The 27871-nt window shown below is 44.0% G+C and overlaps 1 protein-coding gene across 5 annotated transcripts in view; it reads right to left on the reverse strand.

The window, feature by feature from the left end:
- Positions 1–24930, reverse strand: part of CSNK1E (casein kinase 1 epsilon) — a 50926-nt gene extending 25996 nt beyond the window's left edge. For 2 of the 5 annotated variants that reach the window (XM_081879399.1, XM_081879395.1), the window contains exons 1-2: positions 24762–24930; positions 10656–10743 (exon numbers count right to left, since the gene is read on the reverse strand). In XM_081879399.1, coding sequence (XP_081735525.1) covers positions 10656–10731 — 76 coding nt within the window. In that variant the 5' untranslated portion in view covers positions 10732–10743; positions 24762–24930. Of the gene's footprint in view, positions 1–10655; positions 10744–14661; positions 14687–14958; positions 15166–24575; positions 24711–24761 lie in introns of those variants that run through there. The other 3 variants (XM_081879397.1, XM_081879396.1, XM_081879398.1) reach the window with 3 other exon arrangements.
- Positions 24931–27871: the final 2941 nt, after the last annotated feature.

Below are 27871 nucleotides of genomic sequence, written 5' to 3' on the forward strand. Positions count from 1 at the left end.
CAGGGCTGGTTCTGTCCTCCATGCTATTTAACACATACACAAAAGCAGGAGTCATACAGAGCTCTGAAGCGTGCTGTCACTAGAAACGGCCTCATTTCTACTTTGCCTTTTCATCTTCTGCAGGTGAGGCAGTGATGTGCTGAACTGCTGCCTGGTTGCAATAATCGACTGGATGAGTGTCAATAAAGTGAAGCTGATGAGACTGAGATGCTGCTGGTGGGTGGTTCACCTGTTCAGCTGAGTGGTGTGCAGCATGCTGGAGATGGGGAGCTCTCTTTGAAACAGCAGGTTCACAGTTTTGGATCCACTGCTGTTACTTGAAGAGGTAGCTTCAGTGGTGTCAAGTTCCACCTTCCAGAAGCTTAGGCTGCTGATCAACTACAACCCTATCTGAACAGGTAACCTGGCTGCATTGTGCTTTACATGAGGGTGCTTTGGAAAACTGTTCAGAAACAGCATAGTGCAGAATGCAGATACCCAATTGCAAACAGACTTGAGACAAAATGACCATATAAAGCTGATATTGGCTCAGCTGCACTGGTTGCCTTTACATTCCAAGGCCAATTCAAGAAGTTGGTTTTGATCTTTAAAGCCTTATACGGATCTAGACCCCAGTATTTTTCAGAAATGTCCCAACATGACCCTATAGGGGCTCTTAGATCTGTATCAAGAGGCCCTTACCTGGGTGCTTCCTTGGAGAGAAATTTGAAGAGTGGTAACAAGGAAGAGGTCCTTTTTGGTTCTGGCTTCCTGTCTGTGCAAGGGGTCTCCCTAGTAAGGTCTGCCTGGCCCAGTCATTAATGTCTTTTTGGCACCAGGTAAGAACTTTTGCCCCAGGCATTTGTCTGATTCTGATTATTTTGCTTGATAAGATATTTTGCTACTGAAGTTATTTGCTGCTGCTTTACTGGGTCTATTCTACAAGTTTTTGGATTTTTAAAATTGCAATGTATTGTTGTTATGCTATTAAAACGTTGTAAGGTGCTTAGAGACTATGTAGAAAGCGAAAGGTAAGAATGCTAGGAGAAGGGAAGGCTGCAAAGTGTAAATATATATTGTTTATATTTTTATCAAATTACATATTATGCATGTTTTTATTTTATACACGTATGGGTATAAGAAAAATGATGTAAACAACGGAGCCCAAGGCCATGGAATGCTATCAGGGACATTTCTATGCAAAGCTCAAAAGTGACCTAGACCCTACACTTCACAGTCAAAAGTAGGATACTGAATGTAGTTGAAGCTTGGTACTGTTTCTTTCAAATACAAATTGGAGTGCTTAGTAAAGAATGGCCCACGCAAAAGGGAGGCTTGGCAAATCAACTGGCCATAGGATAAGAGAACAGTGAGAGCAGCAATATTTGATTTAACCTCCCTTCATGAACAGAAAGGTAAGAGGAGGTGCACTGCTTTGAACACAAATTGAGGTTTTTAGGTTTACCATAAACTGGTCAGTTGCCATTCTATATATTATAGTGTCGCTGCTTCTTGAACTTTCAAAGTCTGAGTGATCTTCTATGGGCAGAATCATGATCATGCAAGGGACATGTTGGGGCAACTTTCTGAGAAAACAAATCTAGTTTGAGGCTTCATGAGTGATCCACTTTGCCAGTTAGCCACTCACCCTAAGGTGCAGAAACTCCCACTAGACCTACTAAAAGGAGCAGAGCATAGTAAGCCTTGGGCTCCCCTCACTCCGTATGTGCAGCAGTTCCCACCATTCTTCTCCGGCCTGATCTCTGCCCTTCTACTTTGAGACAAAGCTTCATTTGCTGTTGCATTAGAACCAGAGTTTTCACCAAACTTGCAAATCAGGATTGAAAATCAGCATTTGATCCTGATTCCAGTATTGCAGGGATTTAGAGCCCATGACCTTCCAGATGCTGCTGGACTACAACTCCCATCGCCCCTGAACCTCGGGCCATGCTAGCTGGGGATCATGAGTGTTGAGTCCAACATCTGGATGGCTCCCTGTCATGCAACACAGGGTTGTAGGGAAAGAACACACTAAGTACCCAGTGGGCAAAACAAGCTATGGGAAGTGCCACACGAGAAGCAGCATGAGATTCCAAGCCTTCTTTAACTGCTCTTTCATGTCGGAACAATCCATGGTCTGGCATTATGTGTGAACCACCTCAATGTCATCTCACGACACTTACGTGCACAGGAATGGCAGCACAGAGCAGTTTGGACCAAGGAAAGCCCTTTAACTTGTGTACAGTTCTGGGAAGTTGGTACTGACAATGTAAAGCAATAAAAAGCACCTCTGTGTATGTGCAGAGTGCAATGGCAGCCTGCTCCTATGCATTTGGGAATAGGGGGCAGGATTTTCCAACAGCGTTGAACTCCATTGGCAAGTGACCTAGTAAAAGACTTCTGTCCTTATCTACGCTGCAGGAATAGCCAACAAGCACACAGTTCTGCAATTGTGGGCAAAAATGGCCAAAGCAAAAAAACCCCAGCTCCTATCTTGCTCTATGTTCATCCACAACATTCTCTCTCTAGTGGAAATGAAGAACAAGGCACAACAGACTGGGAATATAATATGTTCTGATATACCAGCCAGAGAAAGGAAGATTTCCATTTTCCACGGGAACATGTGTGTGAAGCAATCATTTGAACAGGTCGGGGGCGGGGAGAAGAGAAGCAAACATCCACAGAGACAAAAGTACTGCCACCACCAACCTGTCAGTGAACTTTGTTTGGCAAAGCAGTTGCACTCCATTTTAGTCATAGCCCTGAGGGCAAGGTGTAAATTCAGGGATGTGATCCACCAACTCAGTTCTTGAATAGGATAGTGCATGGCACTTGCATAACACATATTTCCGCTTTTAAATTCTCAGCCATTATCTTATCATCATGCCCGGCATTACTCATTAGGAAGATACGTTCCCCCTTAGGACCAGAGTTATACAACCTGCGGTGCCTGCCTCTCTCTCTCTCTCTTGCATTTCCTTCTCTGTAGGAACTCCTAGTCCTCTCCCCCCCCCCTTCCCATGGGCTTTATTCTCACTCCATCTGCTAAAATGATCAGCAAACCAAAGTTAATGCTGACATTTAAAGAGTGTTGTCACTAGGCTTTAAAGCTACAACCCCAATGAGATTAGCCGGGAGGAGGGAGGCTGTGGGCACACAGGAGCTGACATCTGAGTCACAGCTTCAGGTCTGTCGTCTGCAGACTCAGGAAAAATGGCATCCATTTATAACATCAGTGGCTACACGCAAGGTATTTTTGTAAGCTGGTCTAGAATCCTACAAGTGTTAAGGCAGTATTGAGAATGCCATGTGAGAAGTTGTATCAAGATGCCTGTCCTTTAGGCTGGAGGCCTCACACACATCTTGAAGCGGGGGGGGGGGGGGGGTACCTGGTTTTTTCCAAGCAGCTATTCAGAATAGTCCTCTACCTCGAAAGAGTCTGTAAGCAGAATGTAGAAAGCTGCTCTACCAGGCCAGCTAATTGGTCCATTTTGCCCAGCTTTGTCTGCTCTGAAATGGTAGGCAGCTCTCTAGAGACTCAGGCTGAGCTATCTTTCCAATCACCTGCTACCCAAACCTCTTTTTTTCCTCCTGGAGATACCAGTGTGAGCAACTGTATCTTTGTGCATACAAAGCATAGTGCTCTGCCCTCATGCCATGGGGGTCCTTCCCCAACACAAGTTGTATGCAAACTGCTTATTTAGCAATCCTCGCCAACATCTTACTACTACTACATAAGCTGCCTACCTTTTCCTAAAAACTGTATTTTAGGCTGTGACTCACTAATTTGATTTTTTTTTTTTAATGGCAGCAGAGCATACGGGGAGGATAATATATTTTAAAAGCCTCACAAGTCAAATCCACAACAGGAGATGGTGTCATTATCTCACTCATACATTCTACACTCATACACTCTACACTCATACATTCTACGTATCTATGGAGCATTCATTCTTTGGAGTGGTTTTCTCTCTGGACTGCTCAGTCAAGGAGCCCAGAGTAGTGTGGACAATACAAAAGGCAGCAGCAGGCATGAGCAAAGACCAAACTTTCTGCCATAGCCAAGTCCAACATCTTCCTGGTCCCATCCAGCTAATAATGACAGAAGCCCCTGCTGCCTACACCAGAGAACAAGGTAAGAAGAAGACTGAATTAAATCCAGCTCAGAGTACAAGAACTCTACCTATTTGGAGTAGTGGTTAATGTGTTGGACAAGAATCTGGGAGATCTGGGTTCAAATCCTGAACCCAGCTACGAAGTTCACTATCACACTTTCTCAGTGTAATTGTGTGTCACTTTGATCTTCCTTGCAATAAAGGTGGGATATAAATGTAATGATAAATAACCTCTTGCCTGCTAAAAGTCAGAAATGCTTTCAAAAACAAAGACTACATTAAAAATGAAAATAGCATACTTCTCCCCATTTCATACCCAGGTCTTTAACCATACTGGTGCTTATACCTAAGGCTCATTTATAAAGCTTATTTCCATTTAGGTTCCTCCTCGAGCCCCAGTTCTTCAGCCAGCCTTTTCCTGAACCCCAACGATCTTACTTTACCTGCAACTCCCTCCATTGCTCTCCTGTCTTTCCCCAGCCCATCCCATAATCCCCACCTCATTGTTCAAACACAGAAGGAAGAGCCAAGTGAACACCATACGAGACAAATCCCCAGGAAACCATATCCAATCATAATCATGCCTTTGCTATTACAAATAAGATTATGAAGCAGCCAAGACAACAAAGGGTAGTTAGAAGCAATCCCGTTCCTTTGCCTCATTCCATATAGATACAAATGCTACCAAGACCTTATGCTTCAGTGATCTGAGAAATCTGGAAATCATCAACAATCCTACGCAGCATCCACCCCCTGTCTCATTCAATCGTGTGGGCCGCGTACTTCAAAATCCATTTGTTTCAAACTGCTCAAATGTGGGGTGGGGGTGGGGGTGGCATAACGGAGAAGGTCTTACAAAAAGATTGATGCCACCAGCCTAAGTGAAAATGACAGTCTTCACGAGGGACCCTTTTGGGAAATTTAGATGCATGGACTTGTTGGGGCACATAAATACACTCAACACACCCCTATTGGCATTCAAGAGCAGAACGACATTTTGCCACCACCTTTCCTCCCTGTCCTTTTTTGTTACCGAGCGGCGAAAGGATGGGAATGGAGCAGATGGGTGAAGTCAGGCAGGGAGAGAGAGAGTTAACTAGCTAGGAAACAAAGGGAATGCACCCCCTCCCTCCGAGGGAGGGGCCTGCCATCAGGAACTGTCCAAGCAGACACCACCAGCTACCCAGCATGCCCTGCTTTGCCAAACAGCCTTCCGTGTCTGATGGAGAAAAATCTCTATTCCAACCTGTAGCAACTCCTGCAGATAAAAGTTCTGCCTCTGGATCCAGTGACAATACACCCCACCCCCAAGCGGCTACTGTGTTCAGGATCACCCACCTCTTCCCCCCCAACACACACACCACTGGTTCACCAGTGTTTCTCAGTTGAGCCTCCCAAACCAAACAGTCTTCACAACAGAAAGCAAAGTCTCCACATTCCAGACGTGTGTTTATAAAAGCCATTGAATTACAGAATCATAGAATGCAAAAGAGGCTTATAGGGTGTCTAGTCCAGAACACCCCAGTCTCTCGGCCTGATCTCCAATGCTCTTTTTTCCAATACCAGGCTTGCCAAGCAACAAGCAACCTCCCTCTGGGGTAAGTCACTCCAGTCTGATTTGCACAACTGAGCTGGCATCCTGAGAGCACAATTTCAATAAATCCACTTGGTGGTTGGCATGTGCAGAAGCAGCCAGCCAATTTTTGATTTACCTACTTCGCTTTCAGTTATTTTGTGGTGGGGTAGGAAATACAAGTGCTTGCATTTAATGAAATACACTTCACTTGGCACTTATTGGACAGAGGAATAAAAAAGGTGGAAAGACCAAGAGAAAGGATGCAAGTGGACAGAAAGAACAGTGGGGGCTGAGCAGACTGAGACGTTTTCAAATTCGCTCATGTTGACATTGAGATGAAACGATAGAATGGCTACTGGATCTTGGGAAGGATCAAATACACCAGCTCACCAGACATCAATTTTTGAAGCTTTCCAAAACTCATGGTTGGCCAGAGAACTGGTGCCCCCCATCACTTGAGCAGCTCCACAAAATTCAAAATAGGAGGAATGAAAAAACAAGCTGCCATCACTTAAGAGTCTGTTACTTAACAGAAAAACTATAATGAAATACAGTGGTGCCCCGCAAGACGAAAAGAATCCGTTCCGCAATTCTCTTCGTCTAGCGGTTTTTTCGTCTTGCGAAGCAAGCCCATTGACGGCTTAGCGCTATTAGCGGCTTTTAGCGGATAAGCGGCTTAGCGGCTTAGAAAAAGGGGGGGAGGAAAAAACCCCGCGGGAACTCGCAAGACATTTTCGTCTTGCGAAGCAAGCCCATAGGGAAATTCGTTTTGCGAAGCGCCTCCAAAACGGAAAACCCTTTCGTCTAGCGGGGTTTCCGTCTTGCGAGGCGTTTGTCTTGCGGGGCACCACTGTACTCCTAATCAAGAATAAGCAGCCTTTATCTTATACTGCAAAATTGCAAAGGCTTCAAGCCAGACATATTCCATCTTTGCCTATGCCCATACTTTCACAAGTGCAAGAAAAAGGGATGGACAGTTCTGCCATCTTTATTCCTAGAGGGCACACAGCACCTTGCTTCATCTTTACGTTCAACATGGCAGTGCCCAAAGTATACTTGATGACCACTATCTTAGAAGCAATCATGCATTTGCAGTACAACCACTATATGTGAAGTGTCAGTGACCACCATCTCTTGCTTGAAGCCTGTAAACCCTGTACCAAATGCTGAACTTAAAATACAGGCAATAAATATTGTAGCTCCCCACCTGTGCGCCAGTTCTGGAATAGCAGAAAAAGCTAAACAATATGTAGCTGCCAGTGAAGTGCTATCAAATTACCATAATCAATTGATAACTACAAATTACATATTACTGAGCACCATAGCAGCAAGTTCCTAGCTGGTGCATAACAGACCATGGAAGTACTTCGTAAGCAAGGGCTTGCAAACAAAAATATACAACCAATACAGGGCTGGGAATAAAAGGGATGGATGAACATTTCAGAGGAAATGAAGGAAATCAGCAGGCATTCAAGGTGCAAGTAGAATAGGGCCCAACAGCTCTTGCTGAAGTAGCCTGTTGGGTGGGGGTCTTCTTTCAGGTTTAAGAAAAAGCTAGTCCAGTTGGATGCAGTTGGAAAAACCTAGGGCTTGGACCAGAGGGACCTGGGTTCAAAGTTGTGTTTGTTTATTTAAACCAGTAGTGGAGAACCTGTGGCCCTCCAGATGTTGAACTTAAGTCACATCATCCAAGACCACTGGCCATGAGGCCTGGCGGGAGTTAGGAACCTGTGGCTCTCCCAACACAGATGGACTCAACACCCAATTTAAATGTTCATATCCTGCTTCATTCAAAGGTATTCTGAAAGCAAATTGCATCAATTATTAGGCACACAAACATATAGGGTGTTGTTGTTGTTGTTGTTGTTGTTGTTGTTGTTGTTGTTGTTGTTGTTGTTGTTAGATACTACTATTGTGGGGGGAACTGCTTTTAAAAGCCATGTCACTTTATGTCATCTGTTTCCAGAACCTCATTAAAAGAGTAGATCAGAAAACCCCACTGCAAGTGTGGTTCAAACCATACTCAGCAGACACAGAGAAAGCATCCTTGCTGAGCAACAAAGCTCACCAGGGCTTAGACAAAATCACTTGCAGGCTAGACTACTTCACAGGGTAAAAAGGGATAGCGTGAGAAAACTACCCTGAGACCTTGGAAGGAGAGAGAAATACAAGTTTAGTTGCTAAATAGGTATGGCAGATATCTAGTTGGAGCAGAGGGCTTTTGACAAGTGGAAACCAGAATCTTGGAAATAAATAGTCAAAGGAAAAGGTGACAAGATGGGGTACAAGTTAAGAGGCCTAAGCATAGAAGGATGGAGCCAGAGACACCATATCCACCACACCCAATACCATAACAAACTGGGTTTTAAAAATATTGTTTTTTAAACTTTTGATTTGTTTTTAAGTAAAATGAAGAGGATATAAAATTTTTAAATCAAACAAGTCCATTTCCATGGTGTCAGAGAGGAACAGGATTTTCCAGTGGGCAAAGAACACAGGCCCAGTATTATGATCGACCCACAAGAGGACTCAAAACACAGCCAGAAGGATGACAACACTGGCTAATTTGTATTGTTTTAATTTAGTTGTGTCCTTAATAACTGCATTGTCACCTGCCACTTTGAGGACTCTATTAGGTGGAAAAGCAGCTTATAAAAATCTGAGTATATATAAATATATCAATAAAATAAGCAGAAAATGGAAGGTTTACACTGGAAAACTAAGGCAGGGCAGCTCAAAAGAAAACAACCCAAAGCAACCACACTCAAGAGGAGGAATCTGGGAAACAGTGGGGCTGGCAAATCTTGTGGCAATGCCAGAGTGGAAACTGGAGATGGGAGGTTGCAATGTGACACCCTGCTAGGAACTGGGAAAGCCAGCTACACGCTACACAGAAGCTATGCATGCAGAGGCATCACCTTACAGATCACTCAGAGGGTAGCCCTTTCGGATGGAGCCCTGGGAAGGGAAGCCGCACCTAGGGCTTTTTATTTACCTCTGGGCACACCAGTAAGTGAACACACACACACAAAAAAACCCACCCCACCCTCCCACTATATATAAGGGTCTGGTGACTTCTGTTTCAGTGTATCTGAAGAAGTGTGCATGCACACGAAAGCTTATACTGTACCAAGAACAAACTTAGTTGGTCTCTAAGGTGCTACTGGACAACTTTGTAATTTTTTTATATATTTACACACACACAAAAAGGTAGGGTCATTCAGAATAAGTGATATGCAGCCTGGCAGTATAAAAATAAGCCAAAGCACTGACAAACATAATTAAGTCCACCATTCTCAAAAGTTAAATAAAGAAAAAAGGCAAGCACCCAACCCCCCCAATCAGAGAAATACAGGAGGTAAGCATTTGAATTCTTTTCTCTGGCCCTTGCACACCCTCAGTGATCAGAACTACATGAGACATATAGGAGGAGGAATCCTCAAGACCGCCATTGTCATAACCTTGCAAGCATACTCTACACCAGGGATGTGCAACACAGCAGAGTGACAAAGCACGCTTTGTCACACAAGCCAGTTTTCCCGAGAGCAGCCAGCTGCGTAGCCTAGTTGCCACAAGCTAGCAAAAAGGGCTTCCCAATTAGGGAACAAACGCACGCAACATAGCGTAACACCTACAGTCCTGAACTGGGTGCCTCCACTGTCAAAGCGGACAGGTGAGCTGAGACTAAGGGCAGGGCTTATTTTCTGCACACCCACATTTGACACTTGGCCTTCTATTTTTTAGATGTTAAGTCCCAGTAGACTCTCACAACTATTCGGCCACTAGCAGGCCCTTGATGTTTCTTGCCTGCCTGTTTTGCTGCTGCCATTTCCATTGTTGTGTGGTGTGTTTGTTAAACGATTGCTTTGGATTATAAGCTATCTTTAATACCTTGCAGTAGAAAGGTTACATGGATATAAAGGTTTTTAAAACAAGGTTACCTGAAAACCACCTGCCCATATACACAGACCTGCTAGATTTCTTTATCTGAGGATTCCTTACCAGTAGCACCATGTCTTATGGACCATCATTTGGTAGCGACAGCACTACCCTGGCACTCTTCCTTCTGCCATATGTGTTGCCTTTTCTTTTCTTTGTTTTAGACATCTTTTTAAAGACCTATTTCATTTGCCCTAGCTTTGCTAAACATGGCGCTACCAGCAAGGACTCTGATCTAAGTAATCCATCAGGTTGTTGAAAGCTGAAACCTGTACCAACTATTTTGACTTTACCATTATTATGATAATGTGGGGATTAAAGAAAACATTGTTGCTTTTATATATCATGTTTTATACACTGCTTGAATTCTTTTATATTCAGCTGGTTATAAATGTTCATAAAATAACAAACATGTACTTTATATGCAAAATCCAAAAAAGAGATACAAGATTTTATAGCACTTTTCCCCAACCAGATGCCCTCTAGATGTTGTTGGACAACCTCAATTATCCCCGATCATTGACAACTCTTACTGACTGATGGAAGTTGAAGTCCAGAACATCTGGAAAGCACCAGGTTGGGTCAGACTTGTTATACAGTGCTGAGCATATTGCAGCTTGAGAACCTCCACCACCATCTTTGTTAATGAATACAGGCGGCGACTATTTTAGGTGCGTCCAATTGGCACAATCGCCAATGCATGGTCCTTTTGGACTCAGAAGAGGGAAAAGGGAGGCATATTTATACGCGCTCCACCGACACGAATGCAGGGGCCAGGAACAGAAGCCCTGTGAGAAATGCTTGCCGCCTTTACAGTAGTACAGAAATCTTACTTTAAAATAGTATGAATTCAGGCATCAGATAAAAAGAGCATGTCCCCCCGGTCTCTGTCTAAGGGAGTTGTTTTTCCTCTGGCCCTTAGCCTCCTTAGTTAAGAGGAGAATACAAGGCTGAAGAAACACATAAGAACCAACACACACCAGCTCACTATTCCAAAATGTTCTAAGCTATTAGAAGATGCATTCCTACAGTTAGGACAAACTCACCCAAATAAATATCTCCAAAGGATCCACTACCGATTTTTCTTCCCAGCCGATACTTGTTCCCCACTCGAAGCTCCATGATTCAGTTGCTCTGGGAATAAAACAGAGGACATACAGGGTAAGATTAGAAAGATGACCTAAGTCAACACATTCAGCTACCGTATGAGGGACCCAATATTTATTCCTGGTGTGGGGAACTCCACATCAACCCTGGCCACTGGCTATGCTTGCTATACGTGATGAGAGTTCAGCAGCATCAGGAGGTTCCTACCCCTGGTTTATTCCTTCTTCAATTAAAGTTTTTGGGTCCAGTTTTGCTGCCTAAACCCTTGGGGCTCTCTCAGTGTCATAGTAAAACCTTCAATTTAGTAAACAGCAGTCTGATATTTCTTAACAGGTTTTTTTCCAGGCTGGGGGGCATTCAGAAGTAACAGTTCAACCAAACCAGTCACCTAAAGTAACCTTGACTGCAAGGCCAACTTTGGCTGCAACGTTACCTAGAAAAAAGCCTCAATGAAATCAGTGAGACAGACTTGAACATAAAACACGCTTGGAACCAGGATGCGGGTTTCTGGCTAAAACAAAATGTATAGCAGAGAACTTTATGGTGGAGAAAGTGAACCCATCTCAAGGACAAGCTAGAACCCTACACCTGGCATGCTTTCCAATGAACTGGGATTTGGGGCTCACAACATTCCTACTCTGCTTTGCTTTCCTTCTGGGCAGTAGCATGGTAGCACAGGACAAATTCCTCAATCACATGGTTCACAACCAGTTACTGGGCCCAAGGTGCACATCTGCATGCCACATTTGACACTAGGAACACCATATGTTTCCACACATCACGCTCATGAACAAGAGAGAGCTATCCAAAACCCAGCACTACCACCTTCACTTCAGCCATGCATGCCAACTTCTTCCTTTAGGCCTGTGCCAAATGTTGTTCTGGAGACTCCCAGCAATATCCTCTCCCAGAAGACCACCATCTTGTGTTTCTCCTGTCTCCTTCTGCCCGCCCCACCACTGTTCCAGTAACGTGGATCTGTTTGAAAGACTGTGGCTCTTTTTAAAGGATGCTGCTGTATGGTTAATTTATGTAATGCATATTTATTAATGTACTGTATGCAGGCTTTGCTCTCCTGGGTGGGTAGGCTGCTTGAAAGAACAGGCAAGGATTAAGCAGACAGGGGGTCCTTTCGCTTGATGGAGTCTACAGCTTCCTTTCTGCTGCACCCCAAGGTCTACAATATGCCAGAATAAAGCGGAGTTCTAGTCATATCCCAACTAATCATGTACTGCAAAAAGAGAAGTGGTGGAGCTTAAAGGCACACATTTCACTGTAAGCTTTAACAGGGCATCATGAACCCTAAATACCCAGTTCCAATTACTCAAAGCACAACAGAAGGCAAAGTCCCCTGTTAAAACATGTACCCAAGCATGCAGGATTGTTAATCTGCAAGGACTACAGAGTTATTCTCTTGTCTTAAAATTCAAGCAGAATACACAACTGAAGTACAGCCCTGGGGAACAAACAGGAATCAAGAGGTTATATTCGAGCAAGAAGATAGGATTAATCCCTTCCACTAGCCCAATTAAACTAGGAATGTAACTGCATATACATTTGGCTCATACTCTAACTTGCTCTCAATACAAGATAAGGTTTTTTTATTCCTATAAACACTGGTGACACACGAACCGGAAGGAGCCAGCAGTTTTCAGAAGTTACTCTGGAGATGCTTGATCCCTAAAGGTTAGGAGTTTCCTAGGTTTCTCTGCCAGCACTCTTCAACACATAACCCAAGAGTACAGGCAGAAGTAGGGACCGGCATATCAGCAGCTAGTAACCCATCTCACACAGGACAGCACTGGGCTCAAGCAAGCAGGGGCCCAGCTGCTCACTGTGGTTTGCAGTTAGTTGTGACCTTTTAACTTCCTGCAAGAACATTAGGGCTTAATTCGGAAGTACCTCACACAGCTTTACAGCTGACTGGCCTTCAAACTCATTTTCTAAAAAACCAGTTGTTGTTTGGGGAGGCGGAGACAAAGAATGAGATCTCCCAATTTCCCTTTTATAAAGATAATAATGAAGCATACACCTAAGTACCTCCAGTTCCATCAGACTTGCTTCCTAGTAAGCATGCATATGATTGAAACATTAATAAGGCAAGCAATGCTTTGGACAGAGGGTTCGAAGAAGGCAGCAAGACCAGTTCATGCCAAGGGCAACAACAAATCAACCAGTCACCTTAGGAATTGCTTCCAGGTGCTGGGGATAGGAACACTTACCCACCCACCCTGCTGCCACATCAGTTTCTCTCCAAACTCTCAGGCCTTCACCTCCTCCATCCAGAGAGACAGAAAGGAACTAAGCCAACTCTATGGCCTTCCTCAAACTAGAGCAACAGCCCTAGGCAGTCAAGATGCCAGCCAAGAATTCCCTCTTCATGAAACTAGAAAGACTCCCACACACTCTAATGCATATACTCTGCATGAGTGGATGCTTATACTATATTAATAGCCACTTCTATCTCTCTCCCTCTTTCTCTCTCTCTCTCTCTCTCACACACACACACATTCTAGAAAGCTGTATTTGAATCAGCACCACACACAAACCTACTCTACATTATGTAAATGCAATCATATAATAAAAATATGTGTGCAAACACACAGCAGGCCCCACACATCTAGCATTCAGCACTTTACAGTACAGCATAGGCAACCCCCCCAAGCAATTATTGTAAACAAGAGGACTTCCATACCAGCTTTACTTGATTTGCTAGAAATCAAGGATGAATTGAGGACCACAGTAGGCCACACTGTGCCAGAGCTGACCAGATATATAATGGATGCTTCTGGGTTTGAAGAATTGGGTGGGGGGTATTCCATATCAGCTTCAAAGGACTGGGGGAACAGGAGTGTGCACATAAATATAGCAATACGTTTCTAAAAAGCAATGTGCCACAACAGAGATATTTGCTTCCTTCTCTCTTTCCTCTCCATTTCCCTTCAGAGCAGTTACCAAAAAAAGAAAAGGAGCTAAAGAAGGCAGATCAACCACACACAACAAATGCAAGCATTAAAAGGAGATAAAAACTGATAAGATCATCTCATCACTCAGCCACAAGTATAACTTAAAATTAAATCACCCTCTTCCAGCGCCAGAAGCATCTTATAAAATAGGGAGGGGGGAGAATAATGCAGCGAGGAATGAGAATTAGGCAGCAGAAATAGCAGCAAAACTTCTATTTACTATACAATCCTCATTACAAATCCCTGAGCTGGTACAAAGAAGCAACATTTCAGAAAAAGATGTGGGGGTGCGTGAGATCTTGCCCCCCTCTTCACCCCCCTCCCTACAATACCGAACCTTCCCAGTGCACAAAAGGAGATAGTGATTTACAATAAGAGCCACTTCCTCCCCCCCCCCTCCACCTCACAATACCCACCCTATTTGTCAAATATAACCTTTTTAGAAATTCAACAGTGTTTACTACTGGTGTTCCCCCCCACCCCACCCCACCCCACCCCACCCCAAAAAAACCCCTCACAAACAGCCAAAGGTTGGAGCCAAGGGGGGGGGGGAGAGGAGAAATGAGAGATACCCGTTACTCACTACCAATTGTTTGTGAAGTCATACACAGATGTTAAGTATAGGAAACGAAAAGGGAGAAAGGGGGGGCCGGAGAAGCAGCAATCACCCCCTCCTCTCAAAAGCAAACACACACACACACACACACACACACACACACACACACACACTGACTTGGACATTAGGTTGAGCATAACCCCCAGCAACTAAAATTTAAATATATAGAGAAAGTCAGTGGAGCCATTTCTGCATGTAGACAGCAAGGGGGGGGAGGAACGGGGGGGGGGGAGAAGCGATACAGGAGCCCCTCAATGTGTCCTTCCGAAAGTGAAGCCGGGAAGGGGGGGGGGAGAGAAAGATGCCTGCATAATCCTTTGTCTCCGTCAAAAATTAAAACACACACACAGAGAGAAAACGAGCCTTTTGTTGTCGTCCCCCCGTTTCGGTTACAGCTTCCTCCTTCGCCTGTCACCAAATTCCACGGGGGGGCCCCCAGCCCTATGCCAGCCCAGCCTTGTGTGCGCCGTGTTGTGTAAGTGTGCGTTGTGTTGTGTATGTGCGCGTTGTGTGCTGTGTGTGAGCGAGCGAGAGCCTCTTCCCCCTCCCCCCCCCCGCCGCCTTATCCTCCTCTCTCAGCAGAAAAACAAAGGGACGGAGGGGCCGCCTTTCCCCCCGGATTTGCACCCCAAAACCTGCCCGGATCCCCACAATATTCACCCCGCCTGGAAGGAGCCTGTCTGCCGCTTCTGCTCCCGGGGCTGTCAGGGAGGAAAGGCGCCGGGGAAGGAAGGATGACGGAGGATTGGGAAAGGCGGCCGTAGCCAGCTCTGAGCGCCGCCGCCGCCGCCGCTTCCTCCTTCTCTGCGCTCTGCCTGCTCAGCTGCCTCCCTCCTTCCCCTCCAGCCTCCCTCGGTGTGTGTACAGCCGAGGCTCTCGCTCATTGAGTTTCCATTGAGTCTCAGGGCCAAACCCACTGATGTCATCCTACAAAGCCCTGGGCCCTCCCTCGGAGGTTTAAAGGGGCAGCGGCTTGTTTTTGTTGCTTCTTGCTTTGCCAGGGCTTCCTGGTCGCCCACGCTGGCAACCGCTTTTTTTGAGGCGCGGGGGGTGGGGGGAATACACGCGTGGGGGACGGGGGTTCTGAAATGACACGCTACCCATCCCAAAAAATATGTACCTGCGCAATTTTGTGCAAACTGTTAGCAGCTGCCTAGCTCACACCTGCACCGCAGTGCATCGCTATCTCGTTGCGCGGAATCCAGAAGAACGGGCGCCAAATGCCTCTCGTCGGGGTAAACGAAAAGGCGCCCATTGCTCGGATCAGGACAAGAGAGGCTACAAGCTTCTGCACATATTAAGCTGGAGGGGGAGCTGAGTTCATCCTAACTTTCTGGGTAGGCGTCCAACGCATCCAGCTCTGTTGCACAGCTCAAAGCTTTTTAGTAAATCAATAATCCACAGACAGATAAACACCTCAAGATCAGAAAAGTTATATTTTGCGCACTCTGGACAAAGGGCTGAGATGTGGGAGCTTATAGTCCTAAAGCCTGGCCCAATGTACTGAGTGCATTAACAGCCAAATATTTCACACGTTTTCTTTTTGTAAATAACATTAAGCCTTCCTACCAAGCCAAACATGCGCAGGATCCAGCTGGAAGTATCCCTCTGACAACAAAGGGCAGTGTTCAGTAGGGCAGCATCTGCACTGCATGCAGAAGGTCCCAGGATCAACCCTCTGCATCTCCAGGGGGTAGGGCTGGGAGAGAGACCCGTGTCTGAAACCCTGGTGAACTGCTGCCTGTCAGCATAGGCCATCCGTGCTGAGCTGCAAAGACCAAAGGCCTCTTTGTTGTTGTTGTTTAGTCGTTTAGTCGCGTCCAACTCTTCGTGACCCCATGGACCAGAGCACGTCAGGCACTCCTATCTTCCACTGCCTCCTGCAGCTTGGTCAGACTCATGTTTGTCGCTTCAAGAACACTATCCAACCATCTCGTCCTCTGTCGTCCCCTTCTCCTTGTGCCCTCCATCTTTCCCAACATCAGGGTCTTTTCCAGGGAGTCTTCTCTTCTCATGAGGTGGCCAAAGTATTGGAGCCTCACTTTCACGATCTGTCCTTCCAGTGAGCACTCAGGGCTGATTTCCTTAAGAATGGATACGTTTGATCTTCTTGCAGTCCATGGGACTTCTCAAGAGTCTCCTCCAGCACCATAATTCAAAAGCATCAATTCTTCGGCAATCAGCCTTCTTTATGGTCCAGCTCTCACTTCCATACATCACTACTGAGAAAACCATAGCTTTTACTTTACGGACCTTTGTTGGCAAGGTGATGTCTCTACTTTTTTTAAAGGCCTCTAACACAGTGTAAAGCAGCCTCCTGTGTTTCCTAAAATCTCAAGATTGTGGCTTGCTTTGCATAACATCCAGCCTGTATTCTGGAGAACGTGAGATGTTTCTTTCAAGTCTCCACACCAAAATATTTTTAACACTCATTACAATATTTATTTGCTTTTGTTTACTTATTGGACCCTGAACCATTTGCAAGTGCTTGTTCTCAGACATGTCTGTGCAGCCATCATGTGCTGCCTGAGGCAGTTGCTTCAATCTGCCTCATGGTGCTGGGCGGAACATCCCAAGAAACTCGCTTAGGAATGGGCTGTATGCTTGTCTTGAAAACTCAGCTTAAAGTCAAACACAAAATCCAAACCATAAACATTTCAGGCTGCATTCTGTCGTTTGCATTGCCTGTAGAATGGCTTTTCCTCTCCCCCATATCTTCCAGCCAATAGTTTTATCAAACAAAATTTACTTGATTTGAACCATCAGTCTTTGGATCATTCATATACATACCTATATATGAATGTTCTGAAATGGTTCACATTTCTCTGGATGCGTTTGATCAAAGGTCACAAGACAAGCAATGACTACCACTTCCTGAATATTGTGGATCCAATTCTGTGAAATCCCCCACCCAGCTGATATCAGACAGGCCCTCTCCCTGTTGAACTTCCGGCACTTAATTTCAGCAGGCAATTTAAGTTTTATGATTTTTGTTGTCTTTAACTGATTTTACAGTATCTTTATTGTATCTTTCATAACCTTACTGTACACCACTTGGGGATTATGGTCACATCCATACCATATATTTCCCAAAGACTCCTGGGAACTGTAGTTTGTTAAAGGTGCTGGGAGTTGTAGCTCTGTGAAGGGCAAGTTGCCCCAGGATTCTTTGGGGAAAAAACATGTACTTTAAGTGTGCTTTAAATGTATGGTGTTGATGTGACCTCTCCATTAACAAAAGTAGAGCAGATAAAAAGGTTGGTAGCATCTATCATCAAATCATTGCACAATACGGCAATTGTATGCTCTCATACAGCAATTGCCCTGGTTAGGGCCATTAGACATCCTTGTCCTGCTTAACTGGAGGTGCTGAGTAGCTTCCTAGAACACAGCCTCTCTCAGCTTGATCACTCCAATTCTAGCTTGGCCATCCTTCCAGACCAAGGAGTGTGTATGTATGCTCATGTAATTCAGCTGAGGTGCCCAACCCTTGTTCCCTTTCCCTAAGCATCTGGGAGTGGCTGCAGTCTGTGGTAGCCAGAGGAAGCCAATGTGTCAGAGTAGTGTCAGACTAGGACCTGGGATTGGGAGGGGAGCCATGTACGTCACCTTGCGCTCCCGGAGAAAAAGGTAGGATATAAATGCAATCAATCAATGGCCAAAGTAGGATTCCTACCAAAAACAAAAAAAACAAAAAACAGTGAAGACACAAAGCTTAGTCTGGATTCAGCAAGCCCTGTTGCCTGTGGCTAATAATTTGTCTGGTGACAAAACTCAACCTGGGTCTCTAATGTGTATGTGTGTTAATACAGTGAGGATTCCACAATGGTGTCCTTGTAGCCACACAAAAATGAAATTAGCAAATTTATAAAACTACACTTGAGGTTCAAAGTGGAGAGGGAAGTTCTCCCTCTGTCAAGGACCCGCTTCATGTGTTATACATGTGAAAATAGCTTCACACAATGGCTGTAAAGCCACCTGTCAACGATGCTGCTGCATCACCCTGTGTTGCGAATCCTGCACTAGACAAGAGGCTGGACTTGCTAGATAACTTCAAAGGTTAGAATCTATGATTTTTATAGCAATCATGCTTGAAAAGCTCATCTCACACAGATATGTAGTGGAAAATGGGAGCAATGTCAAAATAGCTTTGTTTGCCAGAAGGGGGAACTCCTTGGCAGTATCCAACCAAAAACTGTCCAAAGGTAGATCAACAAATCTTAGCTTGAAACCACGATTTTGTCTCAGTTCAGTTAGTTCCTCCTGCTCCTGTAAAGTCATGTCCTTGCCCCCAACTGATGCTGAGCTATAAGGGTCCCTAACCCAGTCAAGGCATTCAGTGGAGACTGAAGAGAAATAAAATGACAACTTCTCTTCGAGAGTTTTTAAATGTTTACCTATTATCTAACACAGTGCAGCAGTGTGAACACCTTGCCAATGCTTGGTGTGTGTGAACATTTCAAGATTGCCACTTTCCACGTGTTGATGCCAGAGTTGCACCTTTGAACGGAATCTATTTATTTTATCTGTACTTGTAAGCAGGTTTTCATTTCAGCCTTGCATTCGTGTGTTCAGTTCATTCAGGTGATGAAATATATCTGCCAGGTATGCCAGCCTTGCACACCACTCATCACTTGCAAGCAGCTTTGCGTAATCTGACCTCTCATTTGTCAGAAACACTTGAAGTTCCTCCCGCAGCTCATACACACGAACCAAGACCTTGCCACACGACAACCACCGGACCTCCATATGAAACAGCAAGGTTTTATGCTTCGCTCCCATCTCCTCACACAAAGCTGCAAATATGCGACTTTTCACGGGTCGTGACTTTACAAAGTTTACCATGCGCACAACATCATCCAACACATGAACTAGGTCTGCTGGTAAAGTCTTGGCTACAAGGGCCTCACGGTGTAAAAAACAATGTGTAACAATCACATCTGGATTTCTTTCCTTCACTCTGTTTACAAAGCCTTTGGTGTGCCCGACCATGGCTGCAGCTCCATCGGTGCAGACACTTGTGCAGTTTTCCCACTTAAGTCCTCCTTGTTCAAGGTATTCTGATGTGACCCGAAAAATTTCTTCTCCTGTTGTTTTTTCTGGCAATGCCTTGCAAAAAAAGAAGTTTTCTCTAATTGCATCACCATCAACAAAACGCACATTGGCCAAGAGTTGAGCATGTCCACTGATATCAGTAGACTCGTCAAGTTGCAATGCAAATTTCTCACTGATACGGATCTTTTCCAAAACCACACTTTTGATGTCTGCAAACATGTCATTAATACGTCTGGAAATTGTGTTGTCTGAGAGAGGGACTTTGGCTATTTCCTTAGCTGCTTCAGGTCCGAGCATCTCCTCTACAATGGCTTTGCAGGCGACTGGTTCCAGATGACCTCCTCACCTCACGCTGCACCTGCGGCCTGGGCTGGATCCAGATGCGGTCTCTCTGCAGTGCCGACTCCCGCCAAGTCCTGGTCTCCGTCCGTCTCCTCCTGCTCCGGTCATCCAGGTGACTCGAGTCGCGACGTCTTCTTCTCTCCGCTGCTGCGCACACTGTGCTCGGGCGGGAAGGAAGTCGGAAGATGATGTCCTACTGTGATAGGTCCAGGCTGGAGTCTGGACCAATCACAGCCCGGACATCAGAAAAGTGGAGGGTGTCCCCCTGAGGAGCACCAATCGGCGCCCCTGCTGGCCGAGGGTGGGGTCAAAAACCCCACCACCCCTCATACCCAGGACACAGTTCGGTGCCCGCCTAGTGGGCGAAAATCTGGCCTTTAAAAAAAAAAAAATCTTTCGAATTTTTCAATTTTTCCCACGGCACACCAGGCAACATCTCGCGGCACACTAGTGTGCCTCGGAACAGTGGTTGAAAAACACTGCTCTAAGAGTCCACTTGGATTTCTTTTACTCAGCTTTAAGCTTTTTAAGCAGAGAAAGAAGATTCTTGAGGAATTTGAAAATATCTACAAGCAGGATCTGTTATCAGCACCCAGAACCCCTCATTGGTTGGCTTGTATGCAAGCTAAGCTGGCCTCAGACAAAATTAATGACAGCCACACCTACAGGAAAGTAATGCTGCAACAATTTACTCTGTCACCTCCCAATGTTCCTAGGCACCTTTCGCCCATGGGAGCATAGCAGCTCACACAAACTCCAGAAACCCATCTGTTATTAATTTGTGCAACACGTTCATCTAACCAGTGGAGTCTGCGGAATTGTGTAAATGTGTCAGGATTGCTCTAGGCAAAGTTTAAGATATATTGACCAGACCACAACAAGTTCACTGACAAACGCTAGCCATTGGCATGGCTAGACGGAGAAGGCTATGCATTAGAAGATTTTGGCAGAAAGGCAAGGAAAAGTGCATTTCCCCTCACCCATAGACTTCCCCACTCTTTTTTACCATATGGTTTCATTTTACTTCAAAATTATGATTTTCAGGTGCAAGCATTAGTTTTAGGGACTCACACTGTACCACAAGATTTGTCACTGTGCTCCACTTATACAGTATTTAACACAAAGACTTGCACAGCATTGAACAAAAGAGGCAAAAAGTTAGCAGTCTTGGATTGTCCCTCTAATTGCCTGTTGTCTTGTCCTTGGCCCGGAATAAACAGATATTTTTCTTTTTTTTTTTTAATGGTAAGTTTGGACACTGTTACTTTTGTCTGCAAATTCCTTTCACAAGAAGCTAAATCTGACTCCTGCACCACTCTGTCTTAAGGTTTGTGTTCCATGCCTTTTACTTTTTAAAAACTGGGTCAATTTATTGAGGGATGTGTGGGGAAAAACACCGGGGAAAGGGATGGGATGTAGCTCAGTGGTAGTTGAACCTGTGCTTTGCATGCAGGAGATCACAGCTTCAGTGCACAGCATATCCAGGTGGGGCTGAAAGAGACCGTGTTTGAAATCCTGCACCGTCTTATGGAGCTATAAAATTATGCCTTTATTAATAGCTTTTTAAAAAAAAAATAACATTGCAGCCCTAGGCGTGTTTACTCAAGAGTAAGTGTCAATATGTTCAATGAGGCTCACTTTCTAGTAAGTGGGTTGCAGTGAACTAAGTTCTACTCAGAGTAAACCCACTGAAATTCATGGAGCCAAATGAATTGCAGCCATTAATTTTAATGGGTCTACTGTGAATATAATTCGCCCATTGTGTTTAGGGTTTCAGTCTAAGGCTACAATGTTGTGTACACTTCTCAGGGAGTAACTGTCATTGAGCTAAATGGGAATCTGCTTCTGAGTAGACATGTATAAAACTGCACAATAACAAGCCCTAACTCAGAATTATGAGAGAAGGAAGCATGAAAAAGAATTCTTGAGGGACAAAATCAACATGAAATTCAACGTGATAAAAGGGCATTTTGGTGCACCCTTAAAATCTGAAACAGAATTGCAGTCTAACATCACTGTGTAAGCCTGACTTAGTAAGCTTAGGGCTAGTTAATGCATGTAGGGGTTAAGACCAATAATTTTATTTCTAGACTTAGCTAGATCATGCCCCTCACCTGGAAGGAAGTATCTCCCATTGTTTGCTCTCCATCATCTGAGCTCACTAAGACATGACTTGTGTGAGCTTGTTCTTTACAAGCTCAGCCCCTGTGCTTAGAGCTATTTCACTATATTTTGTGTCCCAAGATTTCTGCCTGTGTATACTTGCTGCTGCATGGAATAACACATGAATCTGGTATTTGGAGTTTGTAAGTAAAGCATTTACATTTACTAAGGATGTGGTTTGTTCACTGCAATGGGGTAGAGAAGGGAAGTGCTGTAAGCAGCTAGAACAGGATATTTAAAAGGTCTAACAGCCTCCCATGCTTCACTGTGCTGTATAATTATGTGATTTTAAACTGCGGGGGGGGGGCGGTCTCTTGATGGGGAGTATGTTTAGCCTTGTGCTTTAGACCTACGGATCCAGCCAATTGTTTTATTATTTACCCCACACAGGTGATCTATATCTATTTCCACCCCATAATTCCAACACGTGGCCTGCACTTCAGGAGTGGCAGACTGGATGCTGCTAATTTATTAAGGGAATAAGGGTATAAGGTAGCATCTTTCGCACCTATAAAATTATGTCTTTATTAAGACTGTGTGTTTTTTTATAAACAAAAATAACACTGCAGTCCCAGGCATGTTTGTTGTTGTTGTTGTTTAGTCGTTTAGTCGTGTCCGACTCTTCGTGACCTCATGGACCAGAGCACTCCAGGCACTTCTGTCCTCCACTGCCTCCCGCAGTTTGATCAAACTCATGCTGGTAGCTTCGAGAACACTGTCCAACCATCTCGTCCTCTGTCGTCCCCTTCTCCTTGTGCCCTCCATCTTTCCCAACATCAGGGTCTTTTCCAGGGAGTCTTCTCTTCTCATGAGGTGGCCAAAGTATTGGAGCCTCAGCTTCACGATCTGTCCTTCCAGTGAGCACTCAGGGCTAATTTCCTTAAGAATGGATGTGTTTGATCTTCTTGCAATCCATGGGACTTCTCAAGAGTCTCCTCCAGCACCATAATTCAAAAGCATCAATTCTTCGGCGATCAGCCTTCTTTATGGTTCAGCTTTCACTTCCATACATCACTACTGGGAAAACCATAGCTTTTACTATACGGACCTTTGTTGGCAAGGTGATGTCTCTACTTTTTAAGATGCTGTCTAGTTTTGTCATTGCTTTTCTCCCAAGAAGCAGGCGTCTTTTAATTTCGTGACTGCTGTCACCATCTGCAGTGATCATGGAGCCCAAGAAAGTAAAATCTCTTACTGCCTCCATTTCTTCCCCTTCTATTTGCCAGGAGGTGATGAGACCAGTGGCCATGATCTTCGTTTACTCAAGAGTAAATGTCAATATGTTCAATGACTGCTTCTAATGACATCACTTTTTGAAAGACACCATTATATCAATGTATGTGGAACTAAATAAGAGGCTTAGAACAGCAGTCAGGGAGAGAAACTTAGAGACACAGAGGGAAGGCACAGGTTAAGGGAACAGCTACCGGGAAGTGATTCAGCACAGAAAGTATAGAAAGAGAGAGCAGGATGTTCAGAGAGAGTTAGGAGTTAAAGAAAGCTTGTTTAAATAAAGTTATTTGTTTCATAGTAGACCTTAATGATAATTAATACCACAATTCTATGATTCTACGATACAAATTTAACAAAGAAATGCTAAAAATACAATGCCTTTTCTGAAAGGTAAATTAAAAAGTGTTTTAGTGCCAGATTAGAGGGGAACAATTAACATGATGCTAAACTGGCTCATCTATCTAGTTTGTTATTGTGCACATCAAAACCCCATTTCTTCAAAAAGATGGAAAAGGAGCATCAAGGTGATCTACACCTGTAGAGATGTTGGACTAGGCTGTTTTTTTAAGATCTAAAAGATAGAAAGAATATTGGGAGAGAGGGGACACACAAGAGGACAACAATGTGATTATGATGTCATGTTGATACCCCATAAAAAGTGACTGAACAAAGGATGCCTCCAAACCCAGTATTTTGTGGAAGAGATTCAAGTGTATACCAGGAAATTTGTGCAACTGAAGCAGATTAAATCATTCTGTTGCCCTTAGAACAGTAAATTCCCTTTTAAAAAATTATAATTGACTATTCGTAGTTAGGAAAGTGATGGGCAGTGCACTGAAAAGTATGCAGAATGAACAAATAATGAAGGGCAAGTTGAATAAATGCCCCACAAGCAAATCAGAGTGACTATTCATCGTCATATAATCTCTCTGCAAATATATTGGAACAAATGCTCAGTAAAGACCAGATACAATCTGACATTCACAGAAACTTTGTGCAAGCAAATAAGGGGGAATGCTCAAGACACGGGTTGTCTGGAAGAGCACAATTCCAGTGGGGGGGGGGGGAGTTCTGCTGTAAACGTCTAGTGGGGAAGCACCCCAAGCCAGTGAGGACTGCACTAATAGTGCACTATCCTATCTGAGTTGAAATTTATTATTCTTATTCTTATTACCATCATCATTTCTATACGGCTTTTACCCTCTGCCTTGAGGGACATCTTTTGTCTTTTGTGACAGACAGATGCCCACAATGTTACTCTATACAGCTTTATATTTGTAAGGGGGGGAAATCTCAAAGCTGCTTATAACTTACATAAACGTAAAAGTTCCACCAAACATAAAAGTTAACATTCCATCTCTTTCCACACCGCCTACAGTTGGCTCATGGCCAAGCTGAGTGAGACTCAACTATCTCAGCTACCCAAGACCAATGACTTCTTGTCCTCTTAATCTTTCCATTTTTAAACCCGGCTTCTTAGATACCTTTCTCCAGCCTTTTATCTTCTGCAATGAGGGCTTGGGGTTTCAAGTGTACTCTAGGTAGTCCTCAGAGGCTAGGAGAAAGCCAAGCTGTCAAGCAACCAGCAATGGACAACATTACCTGCCCAAGTCAATATTAAGTGGTGTCATAGAGGCTGAGTTTACATCAGTAGCTTAGGCCTCACTCACCTGACAAAATGGCTCTTCATTTGTGAGGAATCGGTGAGGTGGCCTCATTTCTGAAGATCTGAGCTCTTCCATCATAACAAAGGCCAAGCCGGGACTGGAACATCCCTAGTTCCTTAGTCAGAGCAAAGTTGTCTATTCCAGACTTTTCATATCATGGAGTCTCTCTGAGATAGAGCTCACAGCCCCCCCCCTCCAGACTCCAAGTCACAATCACAATCCCTATGGCAACTGTCATACTTGGTGAATTTGTAGACATGAAGGTTAGGCAACAGTCAATAGATCTCTGCCTCATGGTTTGTATGTGAATTAATGGATTTGGCCTCCACCCCACCTTCCTCTTGTCCTAGGCCCCCGCTTGAGAAATTTACTGAATTGTTTTATAGTTCTATCCTCCAAAATGTCACTGTGGTGAATCCTAGCATTTCAGTCAGCTATGTGGACCACTGTTTATAACCTGGATCACCCCAAACAATGCTTTACCAAAGTGGAGCAACAAATAAATTGTCCTTCCAGCTGACATGGAATTCAAATATCTAGTTCCACTACTGCCATCTCCATTTTGCTTCAGATCCTAACTTCCTGGTAAGTACGTGACCAGAGGATGAAACTCTTGCTCCCTTAAGAACAAGGTCACATCAAAATCCCATAATACTGAAATCCCAGTTTCAGCATCTTTTTTTTTTTTTTAAATAAAATATTTATTAAGATTTTGCATAGCAAAACAAGTATCACAATAAAAAAAAATAGATAAGAAAGACAATCAAAAACAACATAGTCCAAAAACGAAAATGAAAAAAAATAAAGACAATCAGAAAAAACGAAAAACAGAGAAAAAATAAAAATCTAGTTTCTTGTTTACTGTCTTTATAGCCCTCTTTCCTGACTTCCTCACATCTCCCTTTTCTGTGTTCCCCTTTACACAATCAAGTTCAGCAATTCCTTACCCTCTTTCCAATCTTATTCAATATTATACATTTCAACTTATTATGCCTTTGGTTTCCTTTCCCATAATACTGAAATCCCAGTTTCAGCATCTTAACAATTCTCCTTAGGGCCTACCTGCTGGGTTTTGATGGGTCATATGATCTAGAGACCAGCACCTTTTAATTCCATAACATCCGACTTCATATGCTGAATGCTCAAGTAAACTTCCCTTTTGAGTACAGTGGTACCTCGGGTTACATACGCTTCAGGTTACAAACTCCGCTAACCCATAAATAGTACCTCGGGTTAAGAACTTTGTTTCAGGATGAGAACAGAAATCGCGTGGCGGCGCGGCAGCAGCAGGAGGCCCCATTAGCTAAAGTGGTACTTCAGGTTAAGAACAGTTTCAGGTTAAGAACAGACCTCCGGAACGAATGAAGTACTGTAGCACCCTGCTTGTGGTTAACGCTTAGCTGGAATGAAATATTCAATGCAGCAATAGAGAAATTAAAATAGTAATTTATTTGTCAGACAAATAAATGAGAGGCTCAGTGGTACATGGTTACCAAGCTCTGGCCTGGCCTCCTGCCATTCTGGCCAGCACTTATATTTCCTTAATCCAGCCCCCTTGCTCCTCCTGTGGCTGCCTCTGTCCAATCAGCCTGGTTGAAATTCCTATTGGCTGTTTGCTAGAACCAATCACAAGAGATACACCCACTTCCTTCTGTCCTTTTATGGAACACAAAGAGCTATATATTCTTATCTATAAATGACAAATAAGTAGTAATATATCTTACATATGTCTCAACAAGGAATCTTAATTACCAGCTCACCTCTTGCCCTCCTTGCCCTATTGCCTTCTAAAACAGATGGTTAATCTTAAATTTTTATCTTCAACAGATGCCAAGGATCTTGAGTTCACATCAACATTGAAAGATCTCCTTCATTTGATGGTTTCTAAACAAAAAGGCCTGACAACTATATATCAGGAGTGCTCGATGGCGTCTCCTGTCTGGCAGGAGGCTGGGCTCATTTGCCCCTCTGGTCTCCTATTGCAATATGACTCTATGAAATAAGAATCTAGCATTTCTTAAATCCTTTGCATAATTACATTTAAGCCAATATATTTAAGCTAATATATTTCATACATTATCACAGGTAGCCTTTTAAAAGGAATAAGGCCTTTGTAAAGTAAAAAAGGAACTCAGTAAAAAACAGCTTTAAAAGAAGCCTCTTCAGTTTACACCTCTCCTTTCACAGCCAGCTAGATGCTTCTCCATTGCTCTTGGCCTTTCAACCTTAGGAAGAAGATATGGCTCATTTTACTGGGAGGCAAATGGTATTATTTTACTATTTATCCACCCTTAATTTAGTACTTTGCAATATGCAAGGTCAGTGTCTGTAACTCCCTTTTTTTACGACTTTGAGAATTGTTTTCTGCTATAAATCAGGGGGCCCCTTTCCTAGGAGGAAAAACATTGCCAAGGCCTTTTAGGCAGCTGGTCTTTTGCCTGGCATGAAACATTTGAAAATCTTTAAGCTTATTTTAAAATGCAAGCCCTGATTAAACATATAGAAGCTTTGATAAAAATGCAGGCTTATGATTAGATGCCTCAGTACATAATCAGAGGTACCACTGTATGTGGAATATGTTGTCTCAGCACTGCACAGCTGTGAATCATCAGAAAAAGGGAGCATTGCAGGTCGGGCCAACTTGGAGACTCAGAGGCATCCCCAGTGACTGGGAAAATAAGGAGCAATTCACCAGTTTTCTCCCACTTAAACTTCTTATGCTGCTACCTTGAAGAAGTCCCTTTATGGAAGACCCCTTGTTCTTAAGGGAGCAAGAGTTTCATCCTCTGGTCACGTACTTACCAGGAAGTAATGATCTGAAGCAAAATGGAGATGGCAGTAGTGGAACTAGTCATAAAGTGAGCACTTTCTACCAAGTGTTTGTGGGTACCCCAGTGCTTTTCATCAGGCCATGGGGTACCAGGAGAAGTATGCTGAGGTGTGTTACAGGAAAGGACAATAATTTGGAGGCAGAGCTTCTGTCTGTATGCAGAAAGTCCCATTTTTAGTGCTTGGCATCTCTGAAACCCTAGAGCAAAGGTGGGGAACCTCCATACCTTGGGCCAATACTGGGCTCACATTTGGCCCATGAGGCTTTCTTCCCCAAACCATAT

The sequence above is a fragment of the Podarcis erhardii genome (genome assembly GCF_964252035.2).
Source record: "Podarcis erhardii genome assembly, chromosome: 10".
NCBI lineage: Eukaryota > Metazoa > Chordata > Lepidosauria > Squamata > Lacertidae > Podarcis > Podarcis erhardii.